Here is a 16,641-nt window from a genome sequence, read left to right as displayed (position 1 = left end):
GTCTACTTGTTTATCTTGGTGGTCAGCTAATGATTGGAAAAGATTTCCTCCAATGCCTAGAAGCAATAAATCACCCATTCTTTGCCAAGGAACTCTACGTGCATGTTGGGCTACACTTGCAACACTAAGCAAGGTAGTTGACAACTTACCTTAGCCTTCACTTCCTGCTTGTGCAGAGCTTCCAGGTCAGCCAGAGATTAGAGTTTAGGAGCTTCTCAAGTCTTTCCTGTGCATGCATATAGCCCTATGTGTGTGTGTAGCCTCCTAGATTCCTAGGAATATGTTGGAGTTTTTCAAAGCCCCTACAGAGATCTAATTTTCCAGCTTTTTCTTTTAAACTTTTTGGTTAGTCTGTTGTTGCTCCAAGTGTTATCAACTGCCTTGGGCAACTGTGAAGTTAAAACACCTGCTTGTAATTATTTTCAACAATTACAAATCCCTGGGAAGGAGGCATTTTGTACTGGCAAGCCCTGAGTTAGGCCAAATACAGACTGACTTATAAGTGGGTTATTCCAGGGAACCACTAGATGGTAAAATAATGACAGTTCTTGGGAATGAACATTTGAAAGAGCCCTAGCTCCATTTTCCTTTCTCCAGTAGCTGTTAAGCTGCACCAGGATTGTGGGTTATTACTTTTCACGATTATTTTTATTGTGGAGATAAGGGAGTCAGAGATGGGACTAAGGCAAGTTAAAATGCCATGAAGCTTGTTGTTCTTACTGATATTCATTCACTCACACATGCATGCTTTTTGGGTTACTGCAAGCCTTTAGTTAATATCTAGAGTTATGAAAAAGTTTATTCTGATTTTTTTGCCATTTTTTCATTGCTTTTGTGGATGAGAAAAATTTTGGAGATCCTTAATCTGCCATTTTTGCTGATGGTATTCCACAGCTCAACTTTTAAATATAATTTTTTAGTCTTCATCTTATTTGAAAATTTTGAACCATTTGGCTTTTGACCAATCTTCCCTTCAAGAAATGACCTCCTTGCTGCCTTTATGGACACCGTTTCCATTCTTCAGTCCACTGAAGACTTCCTCTGATTATCCTTTAGAAGTTAATGTTATTCAGAATTCTTTTCTTGGTTCTCTTGTTTCCATTCTACATATCCTTCCTGGATGATCTCACCTATATGCATGACTTCAGGTGCCTTTTCTATGAAGTAACTCTCTTTCTCTCTCTCTCTTTTTTTTTTTTTTTGAGACTGGGTCTCACTGTGTCACTCAGGCTGGAGTCCAGTGGCATGATCACAACTCACTGCAGGCTTGACCTCCTGGGCTCAGGTGATCCTCCTATGTCAGCCTCCTGAGTAGCTGGGACTACAGGTGTGTCACCACGCCTAGCTAATTTTTGTACTTTTTGTAGAGACGGGGTCTTGCCATAGTGCCCTGACTGGTCTCAAACTCTTGGGCACAAGCAGTCCACCAGCCTCTGCCTCCCAAAGTGCTAGGATTACAGTCATGAGCCACTGTGCCCGGGCCTCTATGAAATAACTCTTAAATTCATGTTTTCTACCTAGATTTCTCCTTATCTCTGGTCCTAAATATCCACTACCTCTTACAACTCCATTTTGGTGTAATTAAGACAAAGCAAACTTGGCACATCCCAAACTGAACTGGTTATTTTACTCCAGATCTGTTCTTCCTCCTGTCTTTACTCTCTCAGTAAATGGCTGCTGTCTATCTCAGTTTTCAATGTATTGACTTTTCTCTTTCCCTCGTCAGGTCATAACTGATTAGTTACCAAGTTCTATCACTATACATCTTAAATATCTCTAGAATTTGTCTACTTTTCCCATCCCTGATTCTGCTTTCCTAGTTAAGGCCACAATTTCATCTTGCTTAAAACAATTGTAATGATTTGCTGCTTTACATCTCCTGCCTTGTCCTGCCTTCTATACATTCTCTATACTGAAGGTAGAATGTGCTTTCCAAAAAGCACATCTTATTATGTCATTCTCTCACCTGATAAACAGTGACTAACATAAACACCATCTCTGCCTTCAGGGAGCTTTGGGTATAGTGAAGGATACAGACAAGGAGGTGACCAAGTACAATTCAGAGTATGATATAGTAAGTGTACATAGGAGAGGCAGAGACTCAACCAAGACTCAAGATTTTAAGAGAATTTCAGGGGAGATGATGTCTAAGCTAAGATTTGCAGGAAGAGTAGGAATTATACAGATGAAGAGAGGAATGGGAAAGAGTGTTCCAAGCTGAGAGTACACATAAGAAGGCCTAGAGAAAGCACTGGATTCCAGGAAATGAAAGAAGTTCTGTATGTTGGCAAATTTTGTTAAGGAAGTAGTATGAGTTAAGCCTGAAGAAGTAAGCTGAGACCGTATCACACAGGCTCCTGTATGTCATGTTAAGGGATCACTTTAATCTCAGTGCTTTTGGGAGCCACTGAAGTGGTTTTTGTTGGGAAGAAATATGATCAGATTTGCATATTAGAGTATTCTGGCTAGAGTATGGAGAAAGCTTTGAGAGTATGGAGATCAGATGGCTTAGTTGGAGTCAGGTTGACCAGTTAGGAAACTCTTGCAGTAATCCAGGCAAGAGATGATAGTGGTGTGGACTAGGATTGTGATATTTGGAATAGAGAAAACTGATGGATTTGAGAAGTGTTTTAGAAATAGAATGGACTTGTCAATGTTGAATGTGGAGACTGAGGGAGAGGGAGAAGCTAAACAAAATTGTTTGCATTATTTAGTTAATAAAGCTATCTATTTCAATAGCTATTTAGAACATAAAGCTATTATATGTTTTCAAGTATGTACATATATTACTGACGAGAAAGTAGTGTTTTGTAGTTTTCTTTGAAAAATTATGCCTGATGTACGTCTAATGACTTAAGCTCCACTAAGTAGAGTTTACTGTTCATTTGGCAAAAGCTATACAGCCAATGACTGAGTCAACTTATTTATTTCTGTGAGCCTAGCCTTGTATTTCCTACTGAGATTCAGTGATTAAACTGGTCAACTTTATAGTCAACTTTTTCTTTTCTGTTATAAGCATAAAGCTACATGAAATTGTTGCTGTTAGTTTTCCAAGGCTACACAAAGATGTTTCTACTCTGGACTTTTCACAATAAAGCAACCAATAGAACATTTTTGCAATTTTCTGTTTGTAGTATAGTGGAATATCTGACTAAAGTCCTGCTGATTTTAGGTTCAGTTTGACTTGGTCACTTTTTAATAAGACAAATTTATGTCTACATGACTTTTGTTATCTGGTTAAAAAGTGTGCTTTGAAACAATGTTCTTTGAATTTGAAGGCTTGTGTAAAAGTATATGATTTTATCACTAATACATGAAAAGAGAATCACTTACAATTTTTGCAGAAGAGGTCTGGAAACTCATATTTTTAGACTTTATATTCTTCTGCATGGACTTTTTGGAAATAATAAACTTATAACCTCTACTTCCCAAATTATTCTGGTATTTGTTAAATGGCTATGTGGTTGGATACAGTATTGTTCAACAAAAGTAGCTTTCAGTTTAATTTTAATCAGAATCATCAATGTATTTTTATTTTAGGAAATAAAGGAAAACAATATTATTTTTTCAAATGTTACAGAAGACATTTTTAATCTTCATTTTTAAAGGGACATGATGATTTCCTTTTAGAAGAGAAAAATCCCTTGGCTCCAAAAGAGAAATCCTCTCTCTTCTCAGTTGCCTTTAAAATCTTGAACCTGTCAGTGAAATTGTATAATCTACTAATAACATGCCTAAGGCTTATTGCCTTTTCTTGGGCAACAGAATCACCAATTGATGTACTCTATCGATTTTAATCACACTGTTTTTATAGTTCCATTGCAAGGTTTCAAAAACTCACCAAATAAATCTGTGGATACAGATGCCTCCTTTCTCTGAAAACCTAATCATATATATACTATTCCTTCTCAATCAGTTGCTAAGGTATAATATAGACAAATAATTTTTATTTGATAGACTTTGGTCTTGGCTAAATTAAAATGTTCTCTTTGCTATTCAGCATTTACATATTTAAATTATACAATTCTTATAAATGTGGTATCTGGGTGCCTTGTAGCATTCAGAATTTAGCATGACAAGTTGCTCGTAGGCTATTCCATCAAGACATTCCCTCTACAGCTCAGCTGCAAACATCTAGAGCAAGCTCCCGTAGGGTTGTATTTTAAGCTAGCTATGAGCTAATTATATGGCAATTTGTATCTTAGAATCCATGTAGAACAATATTTGGAGCATTAGGTTGAGAGATTATGACTGCTAAAATAATTTCCTGATGCTGTCATGCATCGGGTTTTGACAGTTGCGCAACAGTAATAAAGCCTCTATTTATTAGGAGCTTAAAACATATCAGGACTTTACATACACGATACCTTATGCCTAAAACAAATCTGCCATTCAGATATATACACACCATCTATACATGTTGCATATGTGGGGGCTGAGACAACATAGGTTACTAGGGAGGAATTTGAGTGTTGGTCTGACAGTAAAGCTTGGGTTCTTTCTACTTTAGCATGAGTACAAACATTTCGTTTTAAGTTTGTGTACATGAAAAATAGATGTAAAATTGTCTCAGAAGACTTTTGAGATTTTAATGTTGAATAACTGTTTAGAAACTTGGGGTCTTTAGACTCTCAAATGGTAGAACATTCATGTTCTATTTCTTAAAAGTGATATAGCTTTATTGGCAATAGTACTGAATTTGGAGTAGGGGCATTTGTGTGTATATATGTATAAAATAAAGAACTTAATATTTCATTGTGGAAGTTACAATGAGAAGCATCCTTTGGTATTTTTTGTAATTTTGGCACTCATTAGAAATAAGCCATTTATTCTGTCACGTTGAAACACTGACTATAGTGAATTTGTCACTAAATTCTAATATGTTCGTTCGGCAGTAGATTTTGATTGATTGTACTGGCTGGAGCCTATTCTTGATGCTCTTTAGCTTTACAGTTTATATTTTCAGCAGACATTGATGCCCTGTGCCCCCTCCATTGCAGAGTTTCAATTGCTTGCTGAAGAGTTAGTGTTGAATTTGGTGGCCACTCTCTGTTCACTAAAACCTGTGTCTGATTAGGGTCAGTTTTGGAAGTGCCCACCTAAGACTATTCCATTACAGTAGCCTTTTCTTTTTTGCAGCTCTTCAGTACAAGAGCCTCATGTCCCACTCCACCCCATCCATCTTTTGTGCCTATTCTTCAGTGAAAATACTCTTATTTAACCCGAATCTTTTCTGAAAGTGCTTCTTCCCACTTCTCATCCCAGGAGAGAGACTCGACTTTCTCTCTCCTATTGTTCTTGCCTTCAAATGGAAACCACCTCCTTCCATTCATCTGGAACCACAGGTTCTGGGCCCTTGCATGTGCTGGTGTCTCTACTTGGAGAACCTTTCCTTGACGTGTTCACAGGTGAACTCTAACTCATTCCTTGTGACTTAGTTTGAGTATTACCTGCCCCATGAAACTTTCCCTCAGCAAGTGAGTAATAATGATTTTTAAAGCAATAATATGTGTCAGACAAAGTACTGGAAACTTTACAAGTGTTATATAGTTAGTCCTCACAACAATTACATAAGATAGTTCCTGCTGGCCGGGTGTGTTGGCTCACTTCTGTAATCCCAGCACTTTGGGAGGCCGAGGCAGGCAGATTATGAGGTCAGGAGATCGAGACCATCCTGGCTAACATGGTGAAATCCCCGTCTCTAATAAAAATACAAAAAAATTAGCCGGGCATGGTGGTGGGCGCCTGTAGTCCCAGCTACTCAGGAGGCTGAGGCAGGAGAATGGCGTGAACCCGGGAGGCGGAGCTTGCAGTGAGCCGAGATCACGCCACTGCACTCCAGCCTGGGTGACAGATCAAGACTCTGTCTCAAAAAAAAAAAATAAATAAATAAATAAAAAATAAAAATAAAAAAGATAGTTACTGCTATTATCTTTGCTTTACATACAGGGGAACTGAGCTAATAAGGGATAGGAGTAGAATTCAAACCCTGGTATCTCTCATTCTAAAAATTGTATGTGTCCCACTGGATCATGTTACTTCCTGGGCCACTCCATCTTTTGTATCACTTTTATACTTTGTTCATATTTATTATCATTATCGTAATCATTATGAGTGAAACCTTTGCCTTCATAATCTCTTTATCCATAATTCAGTCCTTAGTATATCACAGGTATTAAAGTGTGTGCTGGATATATACATAAACTATTAGATGGCTGGATTCTCATTTGGCCTATTCTCTTGGGCCTCTGATGCTCTTTGCTGGACTCCTAACTGCCCTCTAGATGCTCTTACTGGTCAGACTTATAGAAAACTTGCCATTAAGTGCCTTTTCTTATTGGGTAGTTCTGGTGCCACATGCACTCTTCTCTTCTTTCCTGTTTTGCTGAATTTAACAGCCATGGCACATTTATTCCTCAGCTATGACATTCTAAATGCTTTTGTTCTGGCTACGAGTCTAGGATTTGTGTGCTGTGGATAACTGGCTCATCACTGGGATCGAAGGAAACAGGCTCTCCCAGAAAACAAGCATTCTTACTTGAAATTACGTGGCTGGGGAGCCTGGAAAGTTATCTTATGTCTCACATGAATCTTTTTGGTCTTAGCTATGATTTACACGCTTTATTATGAAAGAAAAACAAACCAGTTATTGTTAGTTACTCTGTCTGCAAAAATATTGATATTTTGTTGAATATGAAGATATTAATAATAATGTTTATTATGACCAATGCCTATAGATGTTGGGGAGTAGGTAAGGCCAGGAGAAGCCCTTGGGTTTGACAATATGGTCCATCACCAAAATAAATACTTATGTGTTTATATCCTTCTAGACTCCTGAAAACCAAAAATGTTGTCTAGAACATAAGATGGGGGTGCAGTTATAGCATCTTGTCTGATAGGAAGCCTTTCAGAACCAGGTGGAAATTTAGCCTGGCTGGAGTCAGGCTAGGTGTAGGGGTTTTGAAGTTTTGCTCTGAAAGGAAAGCTATAAGATGGAGTGAGGACTGCATTATGGTGGAGGTGCAGTTTTTGGCCTTGGAGACTTCACAGATACATTTAGACTTCTTTTACATGTCAGGTCATTGTCTGCCTTATGCTGGGTACTTGCCTTGTTTATTGTATTTGTAAGCTCCAAAACACTGTTTCCATCAATCAGTTAATGACTTTCAATCAATAATGGACGTCTTTTGCTGGACGTAAATGGCAATGTAAATAGGACATGGTTCCTGCCCTGGAGGGGCTCACAGTTCAGAGTAGTTTTTGTTGTTGTTTCTGTTTTATTAAATTAATATTATTTCTGCTAAAACTTGAAGACAGGGATTTTGGAATCTGTTGTTGGTGTTTTGTTGTAGACTGTTTGGAGTTGTCAAGTTTGCAGAGGTCTGGCTATAAGGGGAAAGTTGCCTGGACCCTTCGATTGTGCTTTCAACCCTTGAAAGTGATCTTGAGGATCAGAGTGCCTTTCCTCATGTGGAATGAAACATCCAAGTCAGAATGTTACATCACACATTTCCTCAGCTAACTACCTAGTTTCCTGGAAAGTTGCTGGCTTGGGACAGCTCCTCTCTCTCGGTACTCTTGAGAATGTTTGACGTAGAGGACAGGCACTCTGACTATGGAATTTTACATTAATATATTTATTAGTGAAAAAGTTTTAATTGGTGCTTGATAGTCAAAGCTAGCAGACTTCCCAGATTTACTCTCAAATTCCTGATCTTATTGATCTTTTGCTTATTGGATTAAGATTCCTGAGTATGAGGAGACTATTTTCTTTTCAGCTTCCTGGATGGAGCACAGCAGAGCCTTCCTGTTTGGATCCTTAGAGTGGTTTTACTTCTTCAAGAATCTATTGAATTTTTTGTCTGCCTTAGCTACATGTGGGCCCCCTTGCTCGCTCTTAGACCTATTCTCTGATTTCATGAAGGGGAAGGCAGGATTATTTCCTTTTTCTTACAATATTTTTTCTTCTATTTTTTATCTTTTTCTTTTCTAGGCAGGGCCACTACTTCTCAGCACATCCGGCCTTCTGGCTCATCTCCTCCCTGCATCTCACTACGCCCCTCCCCACTCCAGGGTAAATTCCAATAATGCTGCTTTGTTCCAGATGGAGTTCATGTTGACTGAGGTGAATTTTAGGGCTGTAACTGGTTTGGTCTGATCTGGATCCCCATTATAATATTGAAATCTCTACAGTGGAGGTGAGGAACACTGCCACTTCCGTTCCTTTAAATGTCTGCTACATCTCAGATGATCATTGGGAGTGATTCATCTTCATATAATTTTAGGGCTAGAAGGAACCTCAGTACGTCCTAGTCTGTGCTTAAATTCCCCCATTGCTTCACTTCTTCCACCTGATGCTCCAGCCTCTACTCAAACACTTGTAGTCCCTGAGATAGTCTTTCCTTTTAGCTTTGACAGCTGTAAATGTCAGGAAGCCCTTTATATTAGATGGAAATTGGCACCCACTGTCTCTTCAAATCACGTAGAAGTCTAATCCCATATGCCTAATCCTCTTCAGAAATGTGAAGAGAGCTCTCACATTCCCTTTGAGATATCTCTTCTCCATATGATCCCCTCATTTCTTTGACGACTTTTCCAATATTCCTGCCTGTTTTTCTAACTAAATGATTTGTGATTCTGGCTCTTTTCCACAAAATCAACACTCAAAAATTTTCATTGAGTGCCTATTATGTATAAGGAAGGGCCTGTGCTGGAGAAAGGTCCTTGGCTTCTGGTTGCTTATTTTTTTATTTGTTATTTTTTTTGAGACAGAGTCTTGCTCTGTCACCCAGGCTAGAGTGCAGTGGTGCGATCTCAGCTCACTGCAACCTCTGCCTCCTGGGTTCAAACGATTTTCCAACCTCAGCCTCCTGAGTAGCTGGGACTACAGGAGCACACCACCACGACTGGCTAATTTTTGTATTTTTTGTAGAGATGGGGTTTCACCATATTGGCCAGGCTGATCTCGAACTCCTGACCGCAAGTGATCGGCCTGCCTCCGCCTCCCAAAGTGTTGGGGTTATAGGCGTGAACCACTGTGCCTGGCCAGCTTCTGGTTGCTTATAATGGAGAGGGAGAAAAGACTGATATCAACAGAGAAGAATCAGGGAGAGGGTTTCCTGGTTTATCCACTGTCTCTAAACTGCAATTTCTGTTCTCGCTTTTTTTTTTTTTTTTGAGACGGAGTCTAGCTCTGTTGCCAGGCTGGAGTGCAGTGGCATGATCTTGGCTCACTGCAATCTCCGCCTTCTGGGTTCAAGCGATTCTCCTGCCTCAGCCTCCCTAGTAGCCGGGATTACAGGTGCATGCCACCACACCCAGCTAATTTTTGTATTTTTAGTAGAGATGGGGTTTCTGTACTAAAACCCCAGGTTGGTCAGGATGTTGGCCAGGATGGTCTCGATCTGACCTTGTGATCCACCCGCCTCGGTCTGCCAAAGTGCTGGGATTACAGGCGTGAGCCACCGCACCCGGCCTCTGTTCTCGCTTTTAACTGTCAATATAGGGGCCACATTTAAGACTGTCCTTCCGTATTACTGCTTAATCAGTGAGGAACATCATGCAAATTAAAATAGAAAGGAAAAGTTAATAGCAAACATCACTCAAACATTTTTAAAAATTCTGAAATAATGTGAATTTTAAATATACTGTAAATCCTTTTATAAGACAATACAGACTCATTTTCCTAATCATGCCCTTAATGAAAATAATAAACAAGGGCTAGTCTTCCTTAAAATATAGCAATATCATCTAGAAAACTCACTGGGCCCTTCTTTAGGCTTTGTAAACATGTTACTAAAGCAGTCAGTCATTTGGCTTGGTCTGCAGAATGTCAGACAATTCGTAAGTTTTTTTTTTTCCCCTTTACTTGAATAAAACACATTTTGACTGAATTGACTATTTAGGTTTCTTGTAGATGCAGTCTTAGCAAAGAAAACTAAAAAAATTGCTTTTGGAGAAGAAAATTATAGCTAGTTATATCTAATAAAACTATTCTTGTGTTCATTTTCTTGAGGAAATTGCTGTAAGTGTATCTTCTAGGGCCAATATGTAAGAGACCTTTTTATGATTAAATAAAAGCCCAGAGATTTTCATTATCAGAATTGTTTTACTGACTTGCCTTAGTTCTAAAAATAAAATGAAAACCTTAAGCCAAAGGAAGGCTCATGTATTAGTTAAATACTGACATAATTTGAACTTATTTTATTTGCTTATATTATGTCTAGTACCTATGTATGTCCAATCTTTGGAGACACAAAGAAACATTATTGTATTAGAAGATTCTTTGGTTTTTGTAATACATATTTTTATATCTAAAGTCCTGTTTAAACATAATTCCATGATTCTATAGAAAAAGAGCTATTAATCTTTGTGTTTACATAAGTTTGCAATACTTGATTAATTTTAAGCCTCTAAAATATGAGTGACATCATTTGTCCTGTGAAATAGTAGATCTGTTTTAGTAACAAATCTTTCAGATCAATTCGTAAATGAGAAAGAAATAAATGTGAGTAAACATTTGTTCTATCTTGGTTTTTGTTTAAACTAAAATAATTAGAATTCAGCCAGCCAAAAAGAAGTTAAATTTGAAATCTAATTCTTGTCAAGAAATTTTGCATGCAGCTATTCAACCTGTTGTTTTAGAATTGCTGTGGTAAGAAAGTAGAACATTATTTTGGCAAATATAGCGCTTGGTAGACTGGAGAGCAAAAATGAAACTTCTCAGTGAGTAATAGAAAGAAATCCTATGCTTTATGCATATAGCTACCAAGTACTTCTAAGGCAACTGATAAATTAGAAGACTGGAGCGAGAAAGTACTCAGAAGTCTGTGACAATGTCAGTGATATGATAATGACTTATTGAAAAATTGATGAAAATTAAAGGAAATGCTTTCTGAACAAAGCTAAGAAAAGAATAGCTGTTTTTAGATCCCCCAAAATCTATCTTAAAATGAAATTTTTCATATTTAAAGATTCCATTGAAAATTTGTGAATATATATATTTGTAAACCTTGAAGGATATGGTAAGTATGCTTTTAGGAGTACTGTTTATCATGAAAGAACTCAGCTGCAGTTAAATAAACCTGTACGTTACAAATACTTCTTACAATTTCTTATAAAAAGTACCATAAAATCAATATTCTTAATGTATGCAAAAAATGATGTTTTACACATCTGACATGGGACTTCTCTACACCTCAGAGAGAAAGCACTATTTTTCCCAAACAGAAAGCATATCATTTGCAGATCTACTCCACTGCTCTGAGTCATTGATGGTTATAGGTTTTATATTTAACCTGAAACGCAAAACATTTTCTTCTAGGCCTGAAGTTAAATCATTTTGGAAAGTGATACAGGTACATTCTGAATTTTCTTTGTCTTGCTACATATTCTTGAAAAACCAGGTTAAGTGTTTATAAGAGATGTGTGTGTGTGTGTGTGTGTGTGTGTGTGTGTGTGTGTATTTTGAGTGGCATCAGTTGCATTCTTTTCTTCCTCTTCCTGTCTGGAGGGCACTTTTAATGTGCCTGTCCCCATACTCTCCATTATGAGTTTTAATCACAATAGAAATTTTTTTCCCACCACTTTGATGAAAGGTCATATTTATTGGGCAGACTTATCTATTCTATTTAATAATCTTATAATATACTATATACATTACCTGGGGTAAATGTAAGTACAGCATTTAGGATTTTAAAATCTATTTACAAATGAGACTGACCTGTAAATCCCCCTTTTGGGGAATACTACTATGGTCAGATTTTGGTTATTTTAAGTGAATAAAATGAACCGGATGGCTTTGCGTGCTCTGAAACCATTTATATGAGAATCATCTGTTCAATAAGAGTAGGAGAGGACTCTGCTATGAAACTTCCTGAGTGAAATGATAAGTGGCATGAAGAAAAACAAAGCAAGGTAAGGGGGGAGAGGGCATGGGCTTGTTGTTTTAGATGAGGTGGTTAGGAAAGCCTTTCAAATGAGCAGAAGCCACAGTGAAGCATGGGAGCAGACCGTGTGAATGTTTGAGGGAAGAGCATCCCAGGCAGAGGAAGCAGAAGGGCAAAGCCTTGCGAAGGGAGTATACTTGGCATATTAGAGGAGCAGCAAGAGGCTACTGTATCTGAGAGAAAGGAGATATGAAAGCTGAGAGGTAGTGAAGAGTATGTTTATTTGGGACCGTATAGGCAAAATTCAACAAAATTTCTTTGTCATTTCTGTTTCTTAAGCTTACTCTTTAATTATGTTTTTCTATCTTTTAGATTTGACTGCACACTTAGTATATTTTTATCCTTTCTCCTCTGATTTTAATAAAGGTTTAAGAGTATAAATTTTCTTTGAAGTGCTGCTTTGCCTGCATTCTGTTAAGCTTAATGGCCATAAGTCACATGGCTACCCCTAATCTAAAAGAGAAGCCCGGAAATGTAGGATGTTAATTAATGAGCACATTGCTTCCCCAAAGAAGATCAGGATTCTGTTAGTAAGAAAGAATGAGAGGACAACTTTTAGGTAAACTACTAGCAATATCTTTTATAAAATCGTATGAGCCTGGCAGATTTTCCTGCCAATCACGATAGATAAGGATTTGATAAAAGCACAGCTTTCTGATTAGAAAACCAGGTATTTCTTTAATGAAATAAATATATTTAATTTCCTATTCTAGTCAAGTTTATTCCAGTTCAAAGGATAACAGTATATTGCATATATCCCCAGCTTTATCAATCTATGACTACAGAATCTACTTTTAAAGACTATCTGAAAAGGTATAGCATAAAACCATAATAATGTACTCCCAATTACTTCTGGAAGTTTCTCAAAGTACTCCTTTATATGTACTGCAGAGTGTATTTTTCTTCCTCCTCAACTGAGATCTTTCCAACTTGCCACCATGCAGCTGCCAATGGTCCTAGTTAAGTAAAATGCTGCCATACCTATTTTAGACTCAGGGAAAAATAGCACCCACTCATTTTTATTTTTGCTCAATATAAAAATGAGGATACTTACGAGGATACTTAAACTTTTAGGATTAGCTGGTTTTCTAAAAATTGAATTATTCACTCCTTTGTAAAGTATGTATTAGGAATTTGCTCTAATAATCAATAGATTAAGGTTTAAAATTTGAAACCATAGTAATGTATGTTTAACACCAATATTTTAAGCCTTTTTAAAAACCACAACCCACATTAAGAAATACATTTCATACTGTGATCAAGTACACATGCACACACACACTCTATACATATATGTCTGTCCAATTAAAAGTTTCACAGAAATTTCCAAGGAGGTATGCTAAATATTATCTATTTGATTCTACTTTATTTTTAAAAAGTGGTATCAACCCACAAAATGGATTTCATAACCCACTACTGCAGTTTGATAAGATGCTGTTTTAGACCATGCTTTTCACCAGTTTTGTGGTCCTATTTTGTCCTTTTCATGTCTATACAGGATGCTTCTAGTGCTAGTTGCTAGCTTTTCTCTGATTTCCAGAATGGTAATAGGTTAAGAATTTCTCTAAATGGTTATTTCTTTTCTTTCTGCAGCTCTCACGTGTGAATATGTGTCTAGTGCATCCTTAACCTAAGGACTTCAGTTCGAAATTACAGTTTTCACCATCAACTACCTTATCCTTTTTGGTCTGGTTTTCTTCCTCAAACAGTGGAAACATTTTTAAAGTTGCTTTTGTTGCAGAGTTAAACAAATGGCTGATAGTGGCTTAGATAAAAAATCCACAAAATGCCCCGACTGTTCATCTGCTTCTCAGAAAGATGTACTTTGTGTATGTTCCAGCAAAACAAGGGTTCCTCCAGTTTTGGTGGTGGAAATGTCACAGACATCAAGCATTGGTAGTGCAGAATCTTTAATTTCACTGGAGAGAAAAAAAGAAAAAAATATCAACAGAGATATAACCTCTAGGAAAGATTTGGTAAATATCAAAGATTCCGCATCTAAGCACAAGTTGACATCCCGTTCCCTAATGGCACTCCTAGCTTCATCCATATTCCATGAGTTCTTGTTAGCTAATTCATTGCCTTCATAACTATTAAACATTTCTTTCTCACAGAAGAGGTGAGTAAATTTGGTTAGTAACTTGTTATATGATGTTTCAAACCACTGCCCAAATTAATTATTTCTCAGGACACGAGGTAATTAAACACGTTATCCCAACTTCTTTTTTTAATGGTTTATACAGAAATGAATTGGTTTTCAAGTTGAATTAAATCTGAATTTTTGAGTATTTTCTTCAACTGATGGAGAATTAGATTTATGGTTGTGGTTAAGTAAAGGGTAGTTATGGCTTTGTTATTTAAGTTGTGGTTGTCTAGGTGGAATATCAACTATACTTTACAAAATCAGTTTGCATTAGTTACAAATAATCTATGGCTACCCAATTGTACTGATTTCGATGTATTCATCATTTTTTTTTTTTTTTGAGATGGAGTTTTGCTCTTGTTGCCCAGGCTGGAGTGCAATGGCACGATCTCAGCTCATCACAACCTCTGTCTCCTAGGTTCAAGTGATTTTCCTAGCTCAGCCTCCTGAGTAGCTGAGATTACAGGAATGCACCACCATGCCCAGCTAATTTTTTTGTATTTTTAGTAGAGAGGGGGTTTCTCCATGTTGGTCAGGCTGGTCTTGAACTCCCGACCTCAGGTGATCCACCCACCTTGGCCTCCCAAAGTGCTGGGATTACAGGCATGAGCCACTGCGCCCAGCCATATTCATCTTTATATAGAATAGGCAGTGTGTAAGATTGTGGTTGATACAGCACAACTTTGGAGACAGAGCAATAAGCCTAAGAAAAGTCAGGTTCCCATTCCTCAAAATTTTACCTTCTTCATATGTTCTCCCTTGACTGTTATTTCTGATTTGTATTATCATATAGTTACTGCCATATGGATGTATCTGAGTGAGATGTTACTATGTTACTTTCACTCAAAGCATATTTTTGAGTGGCCAATAATTTATGTATAAGCTATTTGATATGGTTGTTAAATTGTGAAAGGAGAGTGATTGAGAAAGCTATAAAGTTGCTTTCTTTGATTTCAGAGAATCACTAGGTAAGCTTTGATGAATCTGCTATGCTGTTTATCATGTAGACTTTCCTGGATTCAGGGGATTGGATTGAATATCTTCTTAAGGTCTCCTTTAGCCTAATGAGCCAATGAATTGCATAGGGCTTAGAATTTGAAAAAGACAGTAAACAATCTTGTGCATAGTAAACATGGCACACGTTAAAGAGTTATCAGATTATCTAAATTAGGATTCTTTGTCAACAAAGAATATTACATCTGAAAGTTGTTTTTTTATTTTTTTATTTTTTTATTTTTTGGTCCCAGCCCTCAAGAACCTCAAATGTAGAGAGAAAAGCATCTCAGCAACAATGGGGTCGGGGCAACTTTACAGAAGGAAAAGTTCCTCACATAAGGATTGAGAATGGAGCTGCTATTGAGGTATATAGAAAGCAAATGAAGCTACTGTGAACTTTCAGGTTTCTTTTAAGTCAATGGTTAATGGGAAAAATGATTTAAAAATAAATCTCTAAGGAAAGGAAGTAAAGAAAAGAGGAAATGTACCATTTTCAAGTATGTTAACATTTTTACTAAAGAAAATACAGATTAATTATCTTCTGTTTATGGAGGACCAAGTGGATTTTAATTAAAGTGGAGAACATTTTCATTAGATAAAATGAGGATAGTTTCATCTTCAGGTCTTGGCCGTTGCTGAAAGCAATAGTGGAGTCTTTGTTTAGACCTTTTCATGATGCAGAGATGGACCAGATAATTTTAGTTTGGCTGTTCACTTCCTTGATAGTGAGGCCAGAATCTCCCTCATGAGCACCTCCATCTTTTCCATCCTGCGATTGGATAAATACCAATACTATTTTTCCAGGATTCAAATTATTATATAAAATAAGAATTAAATATTAGAACAATAAAAAAATTAAAATGTGTGTTTTTAACATTAAAGAAACTGCAATAAGAACAACCACAACAAGAAGAAAATTGTGTTAATGGTACCATTTAAATTGCTTTGGGGCACCACAAATTGCACCCATATAAGATGGTATACTTAATAAATGTATATGTTCTGATTGCTCAGCTGACTGACCACTCTTCATCTCTCTCCCTCTCCTTGGGCCTCCCTAGTCCCTGATACACAAAAATATTGAAATTAGGCCAATTAGTAATCCTACAGTGGTTCAAGTGAAAGGGAGAGTTGCATGTCTTTCACTTTAAATCAAAAGCTAGAAATGATCAAGCCTGATGTCAAAATTTGTTTTAAAAGATATTTGGCAACTTACTTGAAATGATTAGAAAAGCTGCCTGGCCTGAAAAACTCTGACACACACAAGTTTACCAAGTTTTAAATTTAGTCTTGGGCCGGGCATGATGGCTCATGCCTGTAATCTCAGCATTTTGAAAGGCTGAGGAAGGAGGATCACTTGAGGCCAAGAGTTTGAGACCAGACCAGGCAACATAGCAAAACTCCTTCTCTAAAAAATTTTTTTAAAAATTAGCAGGGTATAGAGGCATTCGGCTGTAGTCCTGGCTACTGTGGGGGTGCTGAGATGTGAGTATCACTTGAGCCCAGAAGTTTGAGGCTGCAGTGAGCTATGATCATACCACTGCATTCTAGCCT

The 16,641-nt window shown here is 37.2% G+C and overlaps 1 protein-coding gene across 16 annotated transcripts in view; it reads left to right on the top strand.

Moving 5' to 3' along the window:
* The window catches only part of STK33 (serine/threonine kinase 33), a 211,492-nt gene that overhangs the window by 112,514 nt on the left and 82,337 nt on the right, over positions 1-16,641 (top strand). For 3 of the 16 annotated variants that reach the window (XM_034932094.3, XM_055094074.2, XM_055094075.2), the window contains 2 exons: positions 13,789-13,924; positions 15,339-15,452. The exons of 2 other annotated variants lie outside the window; for them this stretch is intronic. In XM_034932094.3, coding sequence (XP_034787985.1) covers positions 13,789-13,924; positions 15,339-15,452 — 250 coding nt within the window. Of the gene's footprint in view, positions 1-7,551; positions 8,126-11,323; positions 11,358-12,314; positions 12,508-12,661; positions 12,762-13,541; positions 13,925-15,338; positions 15,453-16,641 lie in introns of those variants that run through there. 11 more of the 16 variants (XM_008971381.5, XM_055094066.2, XM_055094073.2 and 8 more) reach the window with 8 other exon arrangements.

Source organism: Pan paniscus, chromosome 9, assembly GCF_029289425.2.
Source record: "Pan paniscus chromosome 9, NHGRI_mPanPan1-v2.0_pri, whole genome shotgun sequence".
Classification (NCBI taxonomy): Eukaryota; Metazoa; Chordata; class Mammalia; order Primates; family Hominidae; genus Pan; species Pan paniscus.
This window is presented reverse-complemented; position numbering and strand designations above follow the sequence as displayed.